We start from the raw sequence: 23,171 nt of genomic DNA, 5'->3' as shown, positions 1-23,171 counted from the left end.
CAGCCTTCTCTCTGACTTCCCTTCCTCCTCTCTCGCCCCGCTCCGGTCTATTCTTCACTCCGCTGCCCGGCTCATCTTCCTGCAGAAACGATCTGGGCATGTCACTCCCCTTCTTAAACAACTCCAGTGGTTGCCTATCGACCTCCGCTCCAAACAAAAACTCCTCACTCTAGGCTTCAAGGCTCTCCATCACCTTGCCCCTTCCTACCTCTCCTCCCTTCTCTTTCCACTGCCCACCCCGCACGCTCCGCTCCTCTGCCGCCCGCCTCCTCACCGTCCCTCGGTCTCGCCTATCCCGCCGTCGACCCCTGGGTCACGGCCTCCCGCGGTCCTGGAACGCCCTCCCTCCTCACCTCCGCCAAACCGATTCTCTTTCCCTCTTCAAAACCCTACTTAAAAATCACCTCCTCCAAGAGGCCTTCCCAGACTGAGCTCCTCTTCTCCCTCTACTCCCTCTGCCACCCCCCTTTTACCTCTCCGCAGCTAAACCCTCTTTTTCCCCTTTTCCCTCTGCTCCTCCACCTCTCCCTTTCCATCCCCACAGCACTGTACTCATCCGCTCAACTGTATATATTTTCATTACCCTATTTATTTTGTTAATGAATTGTACATAGCCTTGATTCTATTTAGTTGCCATTGTTTTTACGAGATGTTCTTCCCCTTGACTCTATTTATTGCCATTGTTCTTGTCTGTCCATCTCCCCCGATTAGACTGTAAGCCCGTCAAATGGCAGGGACTGTCTCTATCTGTTGCCGACTTGTTCATCCCAAGCGCTTAGTACAGTGCTCTGCACATAGTAAGTGCTCAATAAATACTATTGAATGAATGAATGAATAGTAAGCAATTAAATACCACAATTATTATAGCTGTTATTATTATCGCTTAGTAATAATAATAATAATGATATTTGTTAAGTGTTCACTATGTGCCAAGCATTGTTCTAAGCACTGGGGGGATACAAGGTAATCAATCAGGTTGTCCCATGTGGGACTCACAGTTTTAATCCCCATTTTACAAATGAGGTAACTGAGGCACAGACAAGTTAAATGACTTGCCCAAACTCACACAGCTGACAAGTGGCAGAGCCAGGATTAGGACCTATGACCTCTGACTCCCAAGTTCGTGCTCTTTCCACTGAGCCACATGCTTCTCTATATAGTCCTTTGCCCACAGTAGGTGCTTAACTGTCATTACTATTGGGAAGCAGTGTGGCCTTGTGGAAAAAGCCTGTGATTAAGAGGGCCTGAATCAAAAATCTGGTTCTGCCACTCTTCTGCTGTATGAACTTAGGCAAGTTACTTAACTTCTCTGGTCCTCTGTTTCCTCATCCGTGAACTGGAGACTCAATATTTGTTCTCCCTCCTAGATTTAAACTGTAAACCATGTGTTACAAGAACTGTATCTGTGCTGTTTGTGTTGTATCTACCTCAATGCTTAGCACATAGAAAGGCTTAACAAATACCGCAGTTCTTATTTCTATTAAAGGAAGAATGCCTCTATTTGAGCAGAAGTTTCATAAGGAACTAGAAACAGGGAGGCAAAAGGAAAAACAACACAACGGCAAATGTGGTATGATAACAGGCTTTTGTGCTTAGGATGGTCTTTTCAGTCATACACTGCTTCTAAATGAATTTCACTGCTGGTTAGTGACTTCTTGCTGATGAAGGAAATTTACACTCAGTATGTACTCAATAAATAGCCCCAATTGATTAAGCTCTATCACCCAAGCTTGGAAAATCTCCCAAATTATAGCATTCAAAATAATTTTACAACAGCAAAACACAATGAAAAAAATGAGACAATTGCCCCAGTGCATTAAACATTCAGCAGTATAATAGGATCTCTAAAAATAAAGACTCAGAAGGAAAGGCCGTACATATATATTTATGCCAGGACATCTATGCTAGGGCTGCCCCAGCACACAACTCATCAGTGTTACAAAAAGCTACTTATTATAGGGGCATAGCTTTGGCAGAGATATTAGGTGCTCTATATAGATCTCTTGACACAAAGGGCAAACCTGATATGTTGTCCACAAAACTCAGCCCAGAAAGTACACAGTCACTTTGCATTGGCTATTAGCAGTACACAAAATCAGAAATGATCAACTAATCCTCTTTCAGTTAAAAAAAAATGGAAATGAACTAAATAAATTAAAGATTACAGCAAATGAAATTCACAGGCTTTCTGCAGAGGCTAAACAGTTGTATTGCTGCATAATTATGTGAACTTTCCTACTTTAGGCAGATTCTGGGAGGATTAATAAGAAATCTGTAGAATGTTCCCTGCAAATAATGTGCTATATTAATGGTACCTAGTACAGTATTCGTAGGATAAAAAAACTGTTGGAGATATAAATATAAACAAGTGGCAAAAAACCAAGTTGTTTGAAGACAGGTAGTGAACCGAATAGCATAGATAGTATAGTTCTTGTGGGAAGGAAAGTTTCTCACTCCTGACTTTCCAACAAGTACTGCGATCTATGTAGAAATGCAATGTCTTCCCTCATACTATTCATCTCTACTGCAGTTTATTTCTGTCTTCCTCCTAACTCATCTCCTTCCAAACCACCTTTCAGATTCCTACTTTTCTTCTAATTGACCCTTCAGCTCCGCACCATCTAACTTCAATCCCTGGCTGTTCTTACGCCTAAAATAGCCTCCCAATCAACACTCATTAGGCATTTGTTCTACGAAACCCACATCCATTAAAATCCAACTTGCCTGGTTCATTACATATATTCCTCACTTTGCACATTTCGGCTGTCAGCTCTCCTGGACTACAATCTGTATTATCTGTTTTTCACTAGAACTGCTGTAAAGCTCTATATATCAACAGTGGAACAATGATCTTAATCATTGTCACTGCAACCTAATTTGCTGAAGAGAAGGATGTCATCAATTCCTTGCTTAAACCTTTCCCAAAGCTTAGAAAGAAGGCCCATACTTCATATAAATTTTAAAGATTAAATGAGCATATGCTTTTTGAGATAAATTTATCCAGAAAGGTGAAGAGGGCTTTTTGGCTACTACTGAAGTGAGAAGGGGGAGCGGGTGGGGAAGGTATTCTCAGCCCATATTTAGGGATACATTTCTAGTCAAATCAGTAACAGTTTTCCTGTCCCGAATGGAAAACATTTGTTAAAATATCAACCATTCTAATTTTTTCCTCATGCACTTAACCACTGTGTATTTTACTTTACTCGACAGTTTTATGTAATTGAAAATCAAATAGTCGCCTGTGGCATAATAATCTTCACCACACACAAAGCAGGAGAAAGTTCTCAACTACATGAAAGTAAGAAAGCTCCAAAAGGGTTACCTTTTTTTTTTTCCCTTTCTCCCTAGCAAGGTTAGAGTTTCTGGGCTACAGTCAGAAAGTAAGTTTCTCATTATGTGTGCTTGCAGAAGCTGGTAATTGAGCAGTTGAAAGTCTGATTTTGATAAATACATCTTTCAAAACCATCAGCAACTTCTGTGCACTGATTAAAGGACAGGAGGGGAAAAAATACCTCACAGTTTTATTTACTTCTGGAAGGGCTGAGCACCTGAAAAGGTCACAAATAATCCCATTAAATGCACTGATAAATGTCTTGCTCACTTCAGAGATGTAACTGTTAGTACTGGAGGAAGCATCCGTGGAAAGAGTCAGATGGGGCTATAATTGTATTATAAGTGTGAAAAATATTCCAGAGAATTGTTCTTTGACTTTGGTCAAATGAACAACAGGTTATGATTTTGACTAAAGCTTAAACCAGATTCTTAAAAGACTTACACCCTTATATTCCCGGTAAAGATGTGATTTCAATGAAGGAAAATAAAACAACCAAAAACTCTACACTGAAGCAAGTGTATATAATTTGAATTAGCACAGTGTACCATGATAGACTACTGCAGTTCGGTGTATTAACTTATCCATTTCCAGTCTTCATCTCTGCAGTGAAAAGAATTAGGTATTCAATAAGTGCACCCTAGTCTACTCCCAGTGCTTTAGGTTAAGCGGGTAGTCTTCTCTCCAGAGTTACTATGCAGACAAGAACCATGGCTTTACTGGATGCAGTAAAGTATAGTCCATTTGGTTATGGGTTTCACTCCCCTATCAGATGCTTCCTCAATAAAAGAATATACTGGCTATCTGGGTTGCTCAGGATCCCAGTCAAAAAACAAAACAAAACAAAAAACCCCAAACAAAACAAAGATTACACTGAGTACTAAACTGACCATATCTGCCTCTAAGAAGCAGCAGCATGGCCCAGTGGATAGAGCATGTGCCTAGTAGTCAGAAGGATCTGCATTCTAGTCCAGCTCTGCCACTTATCTGCAGTGTGTCCTTGGGCAAGATACTTCACTTCTCTGTGTCTTCTCTGTGCCTCAGTTATCTCTTCTGTAAAATGAGGATTAAGGCTGTGAGTGCTCTGTAGGACAGGGACTGTATCCAACCCGATTATCTTGTATCTACCCCAGCACTTGGAACAGTACCTTAACAAACATAGGAAGTGCCTAACAAATACCTACTATTATTATTACTACTACTCAAACACACACAGGTACTAGGGATTATCCTGTAGACCACTCTGTCTCCCTCAGGACATGCCTGACAATGGCCAACAACAGCAGACTATAAACCAAAATACCTTCCACACTTTCAGGTCATAAAAAACAAACAAAAAAACCAAAAGTTCATTTAAAACTTAGCAACCACAAACTCCATTTGAGACCCATTAAATTAAGTTCAAAATCTGTTGTATGGTATAATCAAAGTGCTAAGTACTGTTGAAATAGCAATGGTCATTTTTCAGAAACTTTCTGCATTTCAGTACTCTTAATTTGAAAAAGAACCAGAAATTGGGCACAATTGAATACAACTAGAAATTGGAAATAAAGTGACAGGCTTCTTTAGGACCTGGTCCTTTAAAGTACATATTGGAAATACTGAGACAGGTCTTTTAACCACTAGGCAAGTAAATGTTCACGTAGAACCAAAGCCAGAAGTTGTTTATTTTAATAATGCCATTATAAGGGCAGCCCCAAATTAGGAATGGGGATGAGGCTAGGATATTTCTAAACCATCACCATCTGTTTGACCTAAAATTCAATTCAACTCACACTACTACAGCATTCCCTCTCTACCAATAAAACACATACAGCCTTAGCCTGTGACTTAAGGTGTTTTTAGGGAATGTGATAATAATAATAATGCTAATAATGGTATTTGTGAAGCACTTACTATGTGCCAGACACTATACTAAGCGCTGGGGTGGATAGAAGCAAATTGCACTGGACATAGTCCTTATCCCATGTGAGGCTAACAGTTTCAATCCCCATTTGACAGATGAAGTAACTTGCCCAAGGTCACATTGCATAAAAGTAGTGAAGCTACATTGAGAACCCATGACCTTCTGACTCCCTGGCCCGTGCTCTAACAACCAGGCCACGCTGCTTCATAATCCTTAGTCTTTGCTATTGCTCTTAATATGAAATCATTACTGTAAGTATTGTACGACCAGGCCACGCTGCTTCATTATCGTTAGTCTTTGCTATTGCTCTTAATATGAAATCATTACTGTAAGTATTGTCCTTCAGAGAGTAAGGGTGGGAAGAGAAGTGGAGGGAGGGTAAAAGAATGAGAAAGAGTTGGGGAGGGAGATACAGACATAGAAATACAGCGTGAACACTGCTCGCATACTGTAGTTCATATGAGCCCAGAGTAAATTCCAGTAATTATTTTAAAGGTTCATTTCTTGTTCTTAGTAAGAAAAAATTAAAATCCTTCAAGACATAATCCTGTTCAACATATTCTGTACTAAAGAACAGCTCTAACTTTGCAAGTTGAAAGCAAGGGCAGTAGAGACATCCCAAGTGTTTTAGTAATTAAATGAATATGCATAATGAACCATATGCCCAAAGGGCCTGTTCTTCATGTGGGCCAGATTTTTGTTTGAATTTTTAATTTTTATATACAGATGAAACATTCAGTGTAATACACCAACAGTGTGAGATAACATGAAATATGAAAAAGTGAGAGGAAGACTGCCCATGTGAGAGGATGAACAGGATATACTAGACAAATTCTTCTCTTAAATTTTGATTCAAATTTGTTTCTCACCCCTCCAGCAATTGTTCTAGTCATCTGCTCAGAGTCTTCATAAGATACACATAAAGAACACAGTGACAGCTTAATACAGTATGACTAAGATGCTGTGCCATCAGCTGAAAGGTGGAAAGTCCCATAGCAGAAGCTGATGGTTTCATTTTATGAACATCCTTCTTCACTCACTACTAGTGCCACCATTTTGCATTCTAGAGAATCCAACTTGGCTCTTTGTGAAGCATTCGAAGCTATTTTTGTTCATATCTATTAGAAGCTTTAGAATCTGTAGAGAACCAGATGGCCTAATGGATAGATCACAGACCTGGGAATCAGGACCTAGGTTCTAATTCCAGCTCTGCTACTTGTCTGCTGTGTGACCTGGGCCAAGTCACTTAACTTCGTTGGCCTCAGTTACCTCATCTGAAAAGTGGGAATAAAGTTTGTAAGCACCACATGGGACTGGGGACTGTGGGTCATGGACTGTGTTCAACCTGATTAGCAATGGCATAGAGGAGTCTGCAAATAATAATAATAATAATAATTTTGGTATTTGCTCAGCATTTATTATGTGCCAAGCACTGTACTAAGTGCTGGGGCGGATACAAGCAAATCGGGGTGGACACAGTCCCTGTCCAGTGAGGGACACAAAGTTTCAATCCCCATTTTACAGATAAAGACATATCTGAGGCCCAGATAAGTGAAGTGACTTGCCCAAGGTCACGCAGCAGACAAGTGGCAGAGCTGGTATTAGAACGCAGGTCCTTCTGACTCCCAGGCCTGTACTCTATATTCTAGGCCACGATTGGTAGGCATTCATTTTTCAATGTGAAGTCTTCACAGGACCTCCAACTTTTACAGAGATGATAACATTGTCTCTTCTCAAATATGCTGTGGTCCAAATCATTGTGACTTCTACATCTCCCCAACTTCCATCAGGGAGGCAGCATGGCCTGGTGGATAAAGCATAAGCCTGGTATCCAGAGGACCTGAGTTCAAATTCAAGCTCCACCACATATAATGGTGCAGGAAAAGTGAAGTGACTTGTCCAAAGTCACAGAGCAGGTAAGTGACTGTGCTCTTTCCATGAGGTCACACTATTTCTCAAAAAAAATTTTCAGTGAATTACAGTGGAGTTAATATGTGGCCTTAAACATTGTTATGACCAATGCAATGAAGCATTCATCTTTCATCAAGGAAAGAGCAAAAAGGGAAAGGAAAGCATCTTTAATGAATGTATTTGAACAATATGGCATTCCTTATGATGGTCCTGTAAAATATGTGCTATTGAGGATTGTAATACCAGATTTACCAGATTTTTAATGAATGCTGCCAAGGCTAGATGACATAGACAGAGATTAGGTCCTACCTCCCAACCAAACTTCTCAGTTGATTACTGAAAAAAAAAAACCCTCTGGCTAAAGAGTCAATGTAGAGAATAGACAATGCAACACTTATTTTGACTTTAATTGATCCAAAGTCAATTAATCAATTACATTAATAGAACACTTACTGATTGCAAAGTATTGTACTAAGTGATTGGGAAAGTATAATATAACAGAGTTCCCTGATCAAAGAGAGCTTAAGTCTAAAAGGGGGAGACAGATATTACTGCAAATAAGTAATTATGGGTATGTAATATTCTTCCTAGTGATGCCATCTTCTAGAAGCAAGCAGCATACACAGGATGTAAGATGGATTCACTCCCACCTCGGATGATTTCAAGAGAAACAAAACTGAGTTGTAAATAATGTCACTCATTGCTTTCAGTCCTAATGCAGGGTTCATGCTTTTGACACAGGCTAGGTTACTTGATCTAGTGGTCTCTGTGGAAAGACAGATAAACTTCAACTATTGTCAAAAGACAAAAATTGACAAGAAGTCCCACCTTTCCTGTTAAAATCCTTTAAGGAAGTGTTGAAGCAATTAGAGAGGGAGTCTAATCTTTGCAGAGTGCATTAACACCCTCAGACCCCACTGACAATAGATCAGACCCCTGACACATAATGCTTCCCTAAGGCTTTTTAGCTAGAGTGGTTGATCTCACAGTCACTCTGTATGTGTTAGTATAGGTATCTGTCTGTAAGAAAATATTCATGGGGCCGTTCAGAAAAACTATCTTTCCCGGCCCTCATGTGGCTTCCAACCAGAAAGTAAGAAACCCACAGCAAACGACTGCAGATGTTTCTCTTAAAAAAAAAAAAAAATCAGAGCAATCCTCATGAATAATATTATGTGTTTTTCCACCATTCATTTCTCTGCTTGGGGCTACTAAAGCATATTCCAAAAGAAACTTGAATTATATTCTAACCACAGAGCTAGGCTTTTAGTGATTTAATGCTGTTTTCCTTTAAGCCAAAAAGAACCATACAAGTAACTAAGAAAATATTGGATTTTGGTATGCAATGTTACAACATGTGCTCAATGCAACAGAAAAGGAGAGACATATACTGTGAGCTTTTAATTATTCAACTATTCAGCAGGTTGCTCTGGTCAAACCAATCCTATTCCAGTTGAAAATCTCACTCTGAGAGCATGGTTTTCTATAATATAAACATTCTAAAGATCTGCATAAGAAGCAGCATAGCCTACTGGATAGAGCATGGGCCTGAGAGTCAGAAGGACCTGGATTCCAATTCTGACTCTGCCTGTTATCTACTGTTTGCTGTTGGGCAAGTCAGTTAGCTTATCTGTGCTTCAGTTACCTCACCTGTAAAATGGGAATTAAGACTGTGAGCCCCATGTGGGACTTGGACAGTGTCCAAACTACTCCATGAATCTACTCCAAGATTTAGTACAGTGCCTAGCATATATATTACACATTGGCCAATTAGTGATGGAATGAGGCCCTGAATATTGTTTATATTATATATTATAAATATATAAATTAAAATGTCAATATTACATATTTATAAACCCATTTTGCAGGATTTTCAATAGCATCTCTTCACTCCACCCTTCTGCCCTTTGTCATTGTGGGGGCAGATGTCATATTGTACTCCACTAAAGCTCCTAGAACAGTGCTCTGCACAAGTGCTTAGTAAGTGACTGACTGATTCAAAGGGGCAAATGAAAAGGGCATTCAAGAAGGGCAGACATACTTTTCCCTTATCATAAGAAACATTGAATTCCTTAGTGCTATCTTCCAAGACCCTGTTGGATTCAAAGTAGATATGAATGCTCTATGAAATGTTCACTTGCACCCCAGAGAGAAATTCATGTAATTTGCACAAGATCATCACACTTGTCAGTTGATGACACTATACATCTGAAGCCTTAAAGCGTTTATACCAAAATAATTATATCTCCCTACAGTCAACACATTTTCTCTATGTAAATGTGCCCTGAAAAGGTATTAAAATTATACAGAAAGAAAATGTGTTCTGAAAATTAGTTATATATTTAAGCAATTCACTAAAGAAAAATACATGACAGAAGAAGCTTTTCAGGAACTTCTGAACCTTAACTAGCAGAAAAAAATGAACTTGTCTCACTGACTGTTCTAACTTTGCTTTATAATGCATTAGTTTGTGGTACTGAAATACCGGAAAAGATTGGAAGCATATATTTTCTAAAGTGTTTCTAAAGAAATTGCACAGCAATATTATCCCCTCTCTCCTTGGTTAAATAGTTTTCTAAGGATTTTCAGTCCTATTTAGATAACAGTAAACCTTAAAGAGAAAGCTAAAGAGCAAATGCACTCTAGATGCAATTGGATTTGATAATATGATTCGATTTGGGGTCTTAGCTGGTTATTACTTTATTACTTTCCTTAAGCAACCTAATTTCCATGGCAGATGGCTTTTTTTAAAAAAAAAAGGTATTTAAGTGCTTTGCATGTGGTAGGCACTGTATTGAGGGCTGGGGTAGATACAAGCTAATCAGCTTGGACACAGTCATTGGTCCCACAGGAGACTCATAGCCTAAGTCCCCATTTTACAGATGAGGTACATGAGGTAGAGAGAAGTGAACTGACTCACCCAAAGTCACACAGTAGACAAGTGAACAGAGCCAGGATTATGACCCAAGCCTGGGATCTGGGTACCAGTTCACTCTTAGCTTACAGTCTAGAGGAAGCCCTATTGGGGGAAGGGAACATTTTTGTTTATTGCTATACTGTACTCTCCCAAGTACTTAGTACAGTGCTCTGCACACAGTTAGTGCTCAATAAACACAATTGACTGACTGACTTCTTGGAGAGTAGATTCAATCCCGGTTAAATGCAGCAAGTTCTAGCAGCAGGTGAAAAAAACTGACTTCACAGCTAATTTTTGCCCCATGAAATCTAGTCCAACTCAACTTTAGTTCACATCTTATAAAGATCTTGTTCTTTCTGCCTGAAAATCAACTAGTCTTGTCAAACAGACATTCCAAAGTAAACAGGAAAAGATCACAAAACCAAGCAAAAGATGGTAATGCATTTAATTTTTTTTCCTTTACATTTTGCCAGTGGTCAAGATTTGTGAAAACTGTTTCAGGTTGATGGAGGATGAATGCTAGACTACAATTAAATAGTTTAAAGGATGACCTTCAAGAAAAGGCCTTCAGAAATGCACAACAGGATTGTGAGCATTCATGGGATTATATTGCCACCTACAGGATTTTCTTCTGATTTGAACACCAGGTGGAAAATGTATTTGTGTAATGTTTGGGTTTTTTATTTGATCCTTTTTTGTTCCTTAAAAAAAATAATTAGAGCATTCTACTTTTCTTTGAAGATATATAGAATCCAGGAGGATGTTTATGTTCATTTTAAAAGTAGAACAGAACCTTTAATGAATCAAAGATAAATGGCAAGAATCAAAGTAAGTTCCAGCATGAAAGCCCAAGGACTGCAACTTCTAACAATGTGTTCATCTCATTCGTAATGTTGTGATACACCGAATTTCTGCAAATGTTCAGTTTCAAATTGTGAAATATCGAAAGTACATAACATAAAATTATTTCAAGGTCCAAGTACTTAATACGGTGCTCTGAAAACAGTAAGCGCTCAATACATATAATTGTTTGATAGTACCTGCCTGGCATCTGTGAGATAAACCATGTTTATGCTCTAACCAAAAGAGTTACTTCACTGCACCCATTTGCAGCATCTGAGTGTGTGTACATTCATGAGAGAGAAAAGGAGGAAGCATATAAACATTTACTGAAACCAAGGCTGGGGTTATTTTTGAACCTGAAGTTTCCATTACTCACTTTGGTCTGGGCAATTACAGTAACAAAAATTTTAGTATTTTCAACAATCCCATGCTTGCAGAGTCCTGGAACAAGTCTCCCAAATAACATAAATTTTTCATAATCAGGACAAAATGTCTGATAGGTAAAATTCAATATCCACAGTTACCTGCCTACCCATAAGTTAGAATTTAATATCTCTAGTCCTTCTCTAACAGAACTCCCACTGATTCATAAACTGGAAGGGAGACAGGAGAAAGCGAGCCACAGAATAAGTAGGCATATTTCCAGGCAATAAAATTTCATCAAACAAGTATTATTGGCATTAATAAACTAGAGGCCAAAAGCACACTTGTACTTCTGATGATCACAAAAGCTTTCTCTGTCTCCCAACTTATGACACAGTGTGGGAAGACTTTAGCTACACCAAGAAAGGTGTGCTCTATTTCCTGGGCAATTCAAGTATCCGTTGACAGACAGGGAAAAACAGAACTAAGAGATCTCGAGAAAAAAACCCAACAAAGCTTCACACATTTAAAGCAAAATACATCTATAAAACTTCTAATTAATAATTAAACTGCATTTGAGGAATACTATACTTTTTCAAAATAATCATTAAATTCATTCATTCATTCATTCATATTTATTGAGTGCTTACTATGTACAGAGCACTGTACTAAGTGCTTGGAATGTACAATTTGGCAACAGATAGAGACAATCCCTGCTCAACAACAGGCTCACAGTCTAAAAGGGGGAGACAGACAACAAAACAAAACAAAGGACACCAGTTGGGTAGTCACCTGTTTATATTTAGATTTTTTAAAAAAATCACACGATGTTGGCAACAATTTATTCTGTTTCAACCATGCATACCATTCTTTTTAAAGTCAGACCAATAATCATCTCCAATAAAATGTAATCTGTAGCTCCAAACGGTTAAGACAAAGCAATTGAGAATTTAAAAGGGCTAGGGGTGGGGAGGGGGGCTGCAAAGGCTTCATAAATTAAATAGCTAAAGTGCAACCCACTGTAGTAAACTCTAACCAGACCACAAAGAGGGTTTCTCTTCATAAACATCAGATCAGGCAGATAAAATTATTACCAAGGCTCTCTTGTAACTGTCACCTGTGGTGGGTATAATTACAGGCTACCGCTTCAAGCACGCCCACATCATACAGCAATAAAAGGACCTGTGGCTTGCCAAGACCAGACAGACAATGGAGAACACACGCCACCTGACGAGAGCCCAAAAAAGATCAGCCAGAGAGACTAATAAAAATGACAGCTTAGAAACAAATGACAAAGCTTGGACCACAAAAAAGGCAATATCAAATTAGCTGGAATTATAAGTGCTGAGTATAGTTCTTCAACAGGTTATAACCTGAGCAGGAAATCAGTTATAACTGTTTTCATACACTCATGGGCTTATTTTTAAAAAAATTAATAAATCGAAATATTCTTTTCACTTTGGGGTTGTGGAAAGTCTTTGCACATCCAGGTGTTCTCAGAGAAAAACAAACAGGGTGGGGATGTCAGAGGGAGGGAAGGAATCCTCCCAGCTCTGTAAGCAAAATAATATCTTCAACCATTTCAATTTTCCAGTTTGTGATTCTCTATGCCTTGTTTCTCCCTCTTACCTCCTGCTGCCACAACTGAGACATCTCCCCTTTTCCCTAGGTTAAGGGATGGACAAAACGAGGGAGGGAATGACTCGGTGAAAGAAAGAAAAAACAGTGGCAGAAGACAGGATTGGTGGCTTCGATAGCTCTTTGCTAGTCCTGACTGGCATGAGGTCACTGAAAGATGTAAAATAAAAGCAATCCCCAGAAACAAATGATTTTCATCATTTCCCTTTTTATGTAAGTACTTAGTACAGTGATTTGAACACAGGAAGTGCTCAATAAATACGAATGAATGAATGAATCCAAGTTGACCAAAAGGGCTGCCTTTATTCCTGATGTATAGGACCGATTGCACAAGGTACTCCTGGGATGAGAAAACAAGAAACTCCTTAGTGGGAGTTTCGCCTGATTTAGGCCTGAAGATTATTCCCATAGGCTTCTAGTACACTGCATCTAGCGGCAAAATTTAGCTGTTGGATATGAGTTGTAAGGGTCCAACTGGACAATAAGGCCTTCATTTTTCAACCAAAAAACAGTTGAGAATGTACATACTAAGGCATCTTTAAGGCTCTAGTATTTCCCCCAGCCACTAGAGTAAAGGAGTTAATTCTATATCTTGGGTTTGAAGGCATAGAACCAAAGCCCTTGAAACATTCATTTATTCATTAATTCAATCATATTTACTGAGCGCTTATTTTGTTAAGAGCACTGTCCTAAGCACTTGGGAGAGTACAATACAATGATAGACACATTCCCTGACCACATCGAGCTTAAAGCTTGAGAAGCAGCATGGCTCAGTGGAAGGAGCCCGGGCTTGAGAGTCAGAGGCGGTGGGTTCTAATCCCAACTCCACCACTTGTCTGCTGTGTGACCTTGGGCAAGTCACTTAACTTCTCAGTGCCTCATCTGTAAAAATGGGGATATAAAAATGTGAGCCCCACGTGGGACAATCTGATTACCCTGTCTCTACCCCAGCGCTTAGTGTAAGCACTTAACAAATACCATCATTATTATTATAGCCACATTGGCATCTTTGAGCCTGAACACTTTAGCACTTTTGAAAAAAACACTCAGCTAAGGATAAAATATCCCAATCATGGCAGGACATGGTTCAGTACAGTTATGAGGAGTATCTTGAAGAGTAGCAGGTTGGAGATGGACTACGACTATAACTAATACTGCTATTACCAATTAACTTCTTCCTTTCATTGGCTATTTTACTAACCCACAGAGTGGGAGACTGCAACAAGTATTCCAATTATTCCGATTCCAACTTCCATGCTAATAAGCAACAGGATCTTTGAGTCATTTCCTACTCTCAGAGAACAGTGAAAACATTTAGACTGGCTCTATTAAAGAGGACAACATAGGTTTTGAAAATTTTGAATAGGATTCTTAAAATGAAGAGGTCTTCTACACTAATAATGCAGATTTCTCCCCTGGCATATGGATCATTTGCAAAATGCCAGGACATTATCTAACATGCACACATACACACACATGACAAGAAGGACAGAGAAAATAATTCACTTTGTCAGGACAGAAACAACCTAAGCATCAAAACAAGGCTGCAAAACTTGTTGGGTCTTCCACACATCACTGAATGCAAGATTGGAAAATGTACAAACTCCAATTACACCACACATGAATTTAATGGGAAATTGGCTTTGTAAAATAATTTTGCATTTATCAATACCATAAAACCCATCAAGGTAAACTGTCAGAACACCTGGCAAAATTATTTTACCAAGTGTGGTATTTGTTAATACTATGTGCCAGGTACACATAAGCAACTTGGGTTGGAAACAGTCCCTGTCCCACGGGGGGTTCACAGTCTCAATCCCCATTTTACAGATGAGGTAACTGAGGCCCAGAGAAGCAACGTATCTTGCCCAAGGTCACACAGCAGAGAAGTGGTGGAGCTGAGATTAGAACTCAAGACCCTCTGACTCCCAGGCCTGTGCTCTAACCACTATGCCATGCTGTTCAATGTTGTTTTATCTAAGAAGCCCAGAATTGGAAGAGCAGGAAGGTGATAAGTACTGAAAACGGTTAACCAAAGTACAAAGAGAAGAAACAGGCCTGTAATATCAGTGTTGTAATAGAGGGTCTGAGGTGAATTAGTGGAGTTGGAGGTTGCTTGAGGCTGAAAAATAGTAGGTAGCTGACACAGATCAAATTGAGATGTACTGGCAAAATCTGCAGATTACAAGCTTTTTTAGCATAGCCATGCTCCAATTTTAAGCAAGACTTCCATTTAGAAGTTTTAAAACATAAACAAAAAAGATTTAGAAATAGCAGTGGATGGCGTCCTTTTTAATTTTCGGTAGATTATCTTTTTAATGCAATTACTATAATTTCATTAAATGTCATAATTACTGTTAATGCTTGAAAAGCTGTCAATAGAAAGTGCAATTATGTTGTATGAAAATCATAATCATAATGAGCAATGAGAAATCATTCCTCATAAAAATCACTGAAAAATGAACTTTTAATATATTTTTTAAAAAATATGGTGCATGGATACTGCCCAAATGCCTCATCTGGAACATTTCCATGCATGTTACAATTTTTCTCATAAAACTATGAGATCACTTCAATAGTTCAACACACACATTTTGCTAATAAATGGGAACCAGAACTCTCCCTGTTAGAAAGCATTTGTGTTAAGAGAGAAACTGAAGAGAATTACCCCCTATTACGTGGAACACACTGACAGTGGTATAAAAGTTATAAAATGAATGGTTAGCAATTTCTACCTTCACATCTATATCACACCTACATCACTCTTTGGGAAAAAATACTAGCCTGTAAATTAATCAAGTGGATTTACCTTCAGTTATGAAGAAACTGGTGTTGAAACAAATGAAAATATGGATTAAAAAATAGATTGTATATTGGCTATACAAATTACAAAGCCTAAAGAACTTGAACAAATCCTTATTTGGATAAAATTTCCAAAACTACACTTTCATTTCTTTGTTGGTTTTTTTTCAGCTGGAAAAGCAAATCCTCCTGTGTAGCTTTCAGAATTAGGAATAGATAAACAGGGAAAAAACTTCAAAATATATGCAAAACTTTCACTAGGGATTAGAGAAACCCTAGTGTAGACAGTTTTTCTCTCCCTTGCTTCTGCCTTGTCAATCCATCTTTCACTCCATCATATACCTTTCTCTTTCTGTGGTATGCTTTCTCTACCTCTCCTTTAATCCAAACCCCATATCTCTATGGGTGTGGGGAGAAACTACAGCTAAACCAGGCTTCAATCAATGGTATTTATTGAAAGCTTACTTTGTGCAGAGCACTGTACAAATTGCTTGGGAAAGTACATACAACAGAGTTGGTAGGCACAATACCTGACCACCAAGGAGCTTTACAATCACAGAACTGTGAACATCAAGAGATAACGTGTTGCTTATTCTCAAAGTAGCAGATCACTCAGAAAGTATTTTGCCAAGTGGGAGTGTGTCATCTTTTAAACTCTGTTTAATTTGACAAATACAGCTCCTATTTACTCATAAAAATAATACAACATTGCTCATGGGCAGTAGAACTTTTTAAATGAAGGCATATTTTATACGTGTATATAAGCATACAGTATACTAATTTTTTTTAGACTTAAAAACTGCATTTTACTGATTAATCTTCCTCAGCCCTTGAGCATTAAAGTTCAACAACTAGCTTGAAAATGCAAAAGTAATAGGAAAATGATAGAGCAACCCAGAGTGTAAGACACAGATAGAGAAACAAAAAATTACTTTCGATCATGCACATATTTAAAAGATTCCATAGTTAGAGTCTTTCAAGTGAGTAGGAATTTATTTAGAGGAAAAGGGAGCTGCCTTTCTTTTTCCAGGCCTCTTGAATATTTCTGAGTGGACAAAGTTAAAAAAAATCCCCAAATTATTTTCTCCCCTTTCTAATAATTTCAATTCATTCCTTTTAGCCCCTACAAAACACCCAGACAATGGTTCCATGGAAAGAAAATCTCTTATTTCATTTATGATTCCCACTTATAACAACCCCTTTATTAAATCATTCTAATCTCTACTACCTAGTACCTTTCAGTTAAAGCTTGTTTTCCATTTTCGGGAACAGAAATACTGTTCCAAACACAAACACACATTCACGCATACTCAATTCTATCCTTAGGTCAGAGTGCACTCTGTCAACCTCAGAAAAATCACCTCTCACTTGTGTACCCAAATGCACCAGTAGAGCTTTCAAGACATAACTGCACACCCAGCAGATTTGAATCCAGGGAGATTGCTTTTGTTTTCCATTACTAATCTCAAATTGATGTATGGTACATCTTCTATAAAGATAGAATTTACCAAACGGTACTCCACAGTATTTAATCTTTATGTCATCCAGAAGACAATGCGTTAGACATGAACATATGAGACAGAAAGAAAAATTCAAGCCTTTCTTCCTGTTAGGGCACCTCCTAGGACTGCTTGCTAAATTATTATAATTGTAGTAGTTGTTACATTTATAGTACTTGTTAAGCATTACTATGTGTCAATCGCTGTTGGATGTGCTGAGGTAGATACAAATTAATGAGACTGGATGAAGTCCCTGTCTCATATGGGGCACCCAGGCTAAGTATGAGGCAAAGCAGGTATTGAATTCTAATTTTACAAATAAGGAAACTGAAGCACAGAAAAGTTAAGTGACTTTGGACAGGGTCATTCAGGAGGCAGCTGGTAGAGGCAGGATTAGAATGCAAGTCCTCTCACTCCCAAGCCCCATGTTCTTTCCACTAGGCCACATTACTCCATCAACTCAGTACAGTGTGTCCTAGAGGACTGAGGATGGCCCTGGGAGCTAGAAGGACCTGGGTTCTAATTCCAGTTCTGCCACTTGTCTGCTGTGTGACCTTGGGCATATCACTTAATTTCTCTGGGTCTCAGTTACCTCATCTGTAAAATGGGGATTAAGACTGTGAACCCCATGTGGGACATGGACAGAGTCCAACCTGATGAGCTTGGATCTACCCCAGTGTTTAGTAGAGTTCCTGGCACATAGTAAACCCTTACCAAATACCATAAGAAATCAATTAACGGTATTTACTGAGTGCCTACCGTGTGCACAGCACTGTTCTAAGTGCTAAAGAAAATGCAAAACAACAAAGATGGTAGAGATGTTAGTTGCCCACAAGGAATTTACACACTAGAAAAGAGACAGACATTAAAGGGCACAATAAGCACCATGGCCTAATGGAATAACTGGAGGGAGCCATGGAGTCAAGGGGGCGATTTTTTAGGATAGACATAAGTATGTATTAAAGTCAGTCAGTCAATCATATTTATTGAGCACTCAATGTGCACAGAGCACTGTATTAAGTGCTTGGGAGAGTATAATATAACAATGTAACACTTGGGAAAGCAGAGGAGAAAAATCCAACAGTTGAAGATAGCAGTCAGGGAGGGAAGAAAGGACGGGACAAGCATTTTTGATAAAGTGTGAAGGGATGGTGTCAGAGGCACACAGGTGGAGCAGATAGATTTTTGAGAGGAGGTAGAAGATCTCTTGCGATACACTGCTGGGAAAGATGAGAGCCTCAAGAAGAGGCAGGAGGGAGGGAGGGATGACGAGCAAGGGAGATTATGTCTGATGGTTTAAATTTTATCAGTAAAGTATGTGGCCAGGTCACTGGGAGAAAGAGTGGGAGTGGAGACAGGGGGTTTGAGAAGAGAGTTAAGCATCTAGAATAGCTGACACAGACACTGGGTATGTGAGTCCTAGGGTGCTCCTTTTCACAGTGGCTTGCTTTACTCATCTGTAGCAAATGCTCTCTGAAGGGATCTCATCAGAGGGCTCCAGAACCAAGTGCAATCATACAGATTCCCAAACAGTGAGACTGAAAGGGAGAATCCTTCAAAACATTCCTATAGATTCTCATATATGTCCCACACTAATCTTTGCTTTGGACCACCAAGAAAGAATTCTGCAACCTTTCATAGCAGGCCAAGCATTGCAAGCACAATGAAAATGTCACATTACCAAATGGAAATCAGGAACAACTCCTAGTGTTCTGGCAGATTGTGTGAGACTGCAGCCAGGGTGGGAAGAGAAGGATGGAGGGGAAGAAAAGTAACTGAACTGTGTGGAACAAACAGGTGGAAAACTTGGCTCTGGCTTAGAAGACTTTGGAACTATTTTGCTGACCAGACCATTTCATGATTGGAATCAGGTGTCTGACCTTGTGGAAGGCAGACTAGTGCCGATACAAAATGGCATACAGTATATTAGGGACTCACTACCTGAGGTTCTCCAAAGGCAGGAAAAAGGACCAGCTGCCTATGGAAGGGCCTAAATGAATGGACAGCCTAGGCCACTCTGTCACAGTCAGAGACCAACCTGCAACCCTACAAGGTGTAACCACCAATGTAGGCAGGCATAACTTTGGAGAAAAGTCCTGTTGAAAATTGAAGTGCAAAGAGAATTCAAAAAATCAGATATGGAAAAATCTATACAGCCAACCTGTTAAACTTCTAGAAAGGATAGCTTTTTCCCCTAATGTTGTCTAGACAGGCTTTGTTAGAAATGACATGGTGTGCGAAAGACAACTACTGGGTGTGTTGGATATTTTCCTTCCATCTAACTTGGGTCTAACTGTGCCCTTTCTTGGATTTTTAAGAGACCACAAAAGCAAAGGAGTTTGTCATCAACTTGATGGGCCTAAAAAATCTGAAAGTACTTTTCCTAAAATGTAGGAATTTTCCCTCTTAAGGTCCTTGGCTAGATTGTCAGACCCAGCTGACCATCTTGGAAAAATCAAGAAATTGGCAAGCTCTCTCTCCAGGCTGCAGTCATCAGGCTGGGGTTCATTTTGCTTTCAGACTCCATTTCCCTCTACTTAGCCTGCCTATTTCTACTCTTTATTTTAATCTTTCCTCGAATCAATTCTGTAGTCCATTAATCATTTTTGTCATTCTCTTGGAAATACCATCAGTAGATCAACATATTTCTGTTTCACTGGAACTGTGATGCCTGAAACCTAACTGTGATATTCTAGTCAAGTGAAAACCCTCTGCTCCACTCAGGGACCAACAGAGATGCTAAGTGAAACAGCTAAGTGAAGTGTATTGTCAGTTTCATTTTCCTCTTCTGTTATGAAGTGAAATAAGGATCTGTGTGGGAGGTTTTAAAGGATTTGGAAAGGTAAAAGTGGAAGCAGAGGTACAGAGACTCGGAAAGCACCTACAGAATCCACTGTTTAGAAAGGATATGGGGAATAAGAGAAGGAAAACAAGACAGAGAGGGAGATGAATTTAAAATGCCACTATAAAACTATCTGAATTAAAACCACTAGTTTACAAACTTTATTGAGCATATATTTGGATTCAAGAGGCCTTTAGGAAAAAAAAAAGGTTTTGGAGTTAACTTTAACATGAAGAGATGCACTTACCGCAAATGCTATTACACTTCTCAATGTAGATTCCCACTGGAAACAGCTTTTAAGAAACTGTAGTGTGTTCCATATCGCCATGGTAATTTTTTTCACCCGGTCAACATCCCTGGATAAGATCTGACAAAATAGTTCAAAGAAAATGACAAAAAGAAAAAAAAAAAAGATTTGAATGTCCCAAATCTGCTCCTGCATCAATTCCCAAAATCATTCAAAGCTCTGCCCTTCCATAATAATTCATTTTTAGTCCCCAGACTTCTTGAGGTGCTGATTTTTACATTTCATCACTCATTACCCATAGGGGAAATATGGAATACAAGCTGTCTTGAGAAGGGAAACTTGTTAATATATCTTGAATCCTCAATGCATAAAACTACATTTCGTTGGGAGTAAAACTAAACAAGATTTGTTTCCTTGGGTTATGGCCAGCTGATAAGTAGGTCTTCAGTAGAGATTATTAAAATGTCTCTGACCACTTTTAAAAGTGATCCAACTACAGAAAATGAAAGATTAAACTAGGTAACAGTTTGATGAGTAAAGGACTGTGTATAAGGACTCTATATGTCAAGTACCAGTCCCATCATGTGATTAACAGTTCTCCTATTCTTGTGCTCATTCCCTAAAAACACCCACCACAGAGCCTTTCCTCATTTTTCAAAAGAGTGGAATGTTTTTGGAAAAGAAATTTCTTTCTCTCCCAATGCAGGCAAATTTCAATTTGTTTTCAGAAGTACTCCTACACTCACCTCAGCATATCTTTTAGTTTCAAGCAAATACAGTAAGAGACTATTTTCAGGTTACTATTGGGGCTGTAAGAATCAAATGTTTGAAGGCTTTGTTTCAGAAGATCAGTACCTCTCTCGAACACCCCGAACTGGTCAATAGCACACAGAAGATGATAAGATGCTTTATGGATATATTTAACTATTTTTTGTAATCCACAGCTGCTCACTGAATAGGAAGTGGGGGAAGTAATAAACACTTTTTAAAAAGGGACACTTTGTTCTTTGTTACACAACTGAAGAGGGACAATGGGTAAAGAATAAAATCCTGCACTGTCTCTGAATAGTACAGGGAGGGACTTTGAAAAGGAATGCAAAGGTCACATTAAAAATTTGGTGTTTCCTTTAGCACGACCTTATCTTTTTTTGTGTGTGTGGAAATGATTAAGAGAGGATCAAGGGCAGCAGATACAAGATAGTTAAGACTCAAAACAGTATTGGCACAGGGCCTTATAACAAAACCCAAAAGCTGCCTAGGAGGCCATGGGTGAAAAATTCTCATGAAGAGACTACCGCTGACCCTGAGTCCCTGAGTCCCTGAGTAAGAAACCTGAACCAAAGGGCCCATTTTGGTACTGGATTGCAATAACATCCTGCTTATGGTGACAGATCATGGAAGAGGGTCAGCGACCAGAATGATACAGAATGGTCGAGGGTTAAGGCAGGTTAGATGATTACTGGATCAAGATTTGGATTTGGCAGTGTTCAAGATGAACTTTCACTTACAATGAAGCAGATTTGAGGAAGAATCAAGATCTGATGAATTCAGTGTTCACCAAGAGAAATAAATACAGTACCAGCCTACTAGCATGACAGCCCTGATTTAAAAAGACATGCCTATGCTCCCCTGGTAATGGCTGAGATCTCACAGCATCAACCTACCTTTTTTGAAAGTTTGCGGCTATCTTCAATTAGACGTTTTTCTCGTGGTGTGAAAGTTCTGATACTTGCTTTCACCTAGAAAAATATTGTTGGGAGATAATATTTGCATTAAACGCCTTTTCAAATCAAGTCAAAAAAATATCATCAGAAAGTTAATTAAACTTTAGATTTCTGGGGAGAGAGAGAGAGAGAAAGAAAGAGAGAGAGAGAGAGAGAGAGAGAGTCATAGTGTTCTCTTACCAAAGGTGGTCTCTATACTGATCGGCTCTCTCGAAAGATTTATCGCACCAAGACAGCTCTATATATTTCAACTTTAGCAATATTGCCTTTAACCCAACAACACACTTTCCAGGGTAGTAAATCATCCCTTAGTGGCTCTTAAAAGATCCTTAATTTCCTCAGATATCTAGACCATGATTTGCCCAACAATAGGGGAATCAAATCTGAAGATTTAATCCAACCTCAAATTTATTTTTGCTAAATTACATTTTTTATGGACACTAAAAACACACTGTGCAGTTTGGCATAGCAAGTACTGTTAACTCCACAAAACTCTCAACAGGAGGCGATCCCAATGCTAGGACACGGAAAATGCCCTCTCAGAGGTCAACAATGACCTTCCTGTCAAATCCAACAGCCTCTACTCCAGCTGCGTTCTTCACTAGCATCCACTCCCTCTGCTAGAAACATTATCTTACCTCAGTTTCACTGACACTGAATACTACCACATTGATCTAAGCACTCATCCTATCCCACCTAGACTACTACCTACTACATCAGCTGCCTTGCTGACCTCCCTGCCTTCTGTCACTTCCCCACTCTAGTCCATACTTCACTGTACTGCCAGGTTCATTTTTCTGAAAAAAAAAATTCAGTTCACATCTTCTTACTTCTCAGAAACCTCCAGTGGTTGCCCATCCATCTCCACACAAACTGAAACTCTATACCATTGGCTTAAAAGCACCTCATCAGTTTACCTCTTCCTACCTTACCTCAATGAACTCCTCCTAAAGCCCAACCCATACACTTTGTTTCCCTAGTGCCAACTTGTTCACTGTGTGTCAGTCCCATCACCAATCCCTTTCCCACATCTTCCTTCTGGCTTGGAACTCCGTGCCACTTTATATCTGACAGAACATCACTCTCCCTATCTTCAAAATCCTATTAAAGTCACAACTACTCCAAGAGGCCTTCTGTGACTAAGCCTT

The 23,171-nt window shown here is 39.1% G+C and overlaps 1 protein-coding gene across 4 annotated transcripts in view; it reads right to left on the bottom strand.

The window, feature by feature from the left end:
• Positions 1 to 23,171, bottom strand: part of MCTP2 (multiple C2 and transmembrane domain containing 2) — a 229,837-nt gene that overhangs the window by 53,179 nt on the left and 153,487 nt on the right. For all 4 annotated transcript variants that reach the window (XM_029066580.2, XM_029066584.2, XM_029066581.1 and 1 more), the window contains 2 exons: positions 21,964 to 22,038; positions 20,300 to 20,419 (listed from right to left, as the gene is read on the bottom strand). In XM_029066580.2, coding sequence (XP_028922413.1) covers positions 20,300 to 20,419; positions 21,964 to 22,038 — 195 coding nt within the window. The remainder of the gene's footprint in view (positions 1 to 20,299; positions 20,420 to 21,963; positions 22,039 to 23,171) is intronic.

This window comes from Ornithorhynchus anatinus, chromosome 5 (genome assembly GCF_004115215.2).
Source record: "Ornithorhynchus anatinus isolate Pmale09 chromosome 5, mOrnAna1.pri.v4, whole genome shotgun sequence".
NCBI lineage: Eukaryota > Metazoa > Chordata > Mammalia > Monotremata > Ornithorhynchidae > Ornithorhynchus > Ornithorhynchus anatinus.
This window is presented reverse-complemented; position numbering and strand designations above follow the sequence as displayed.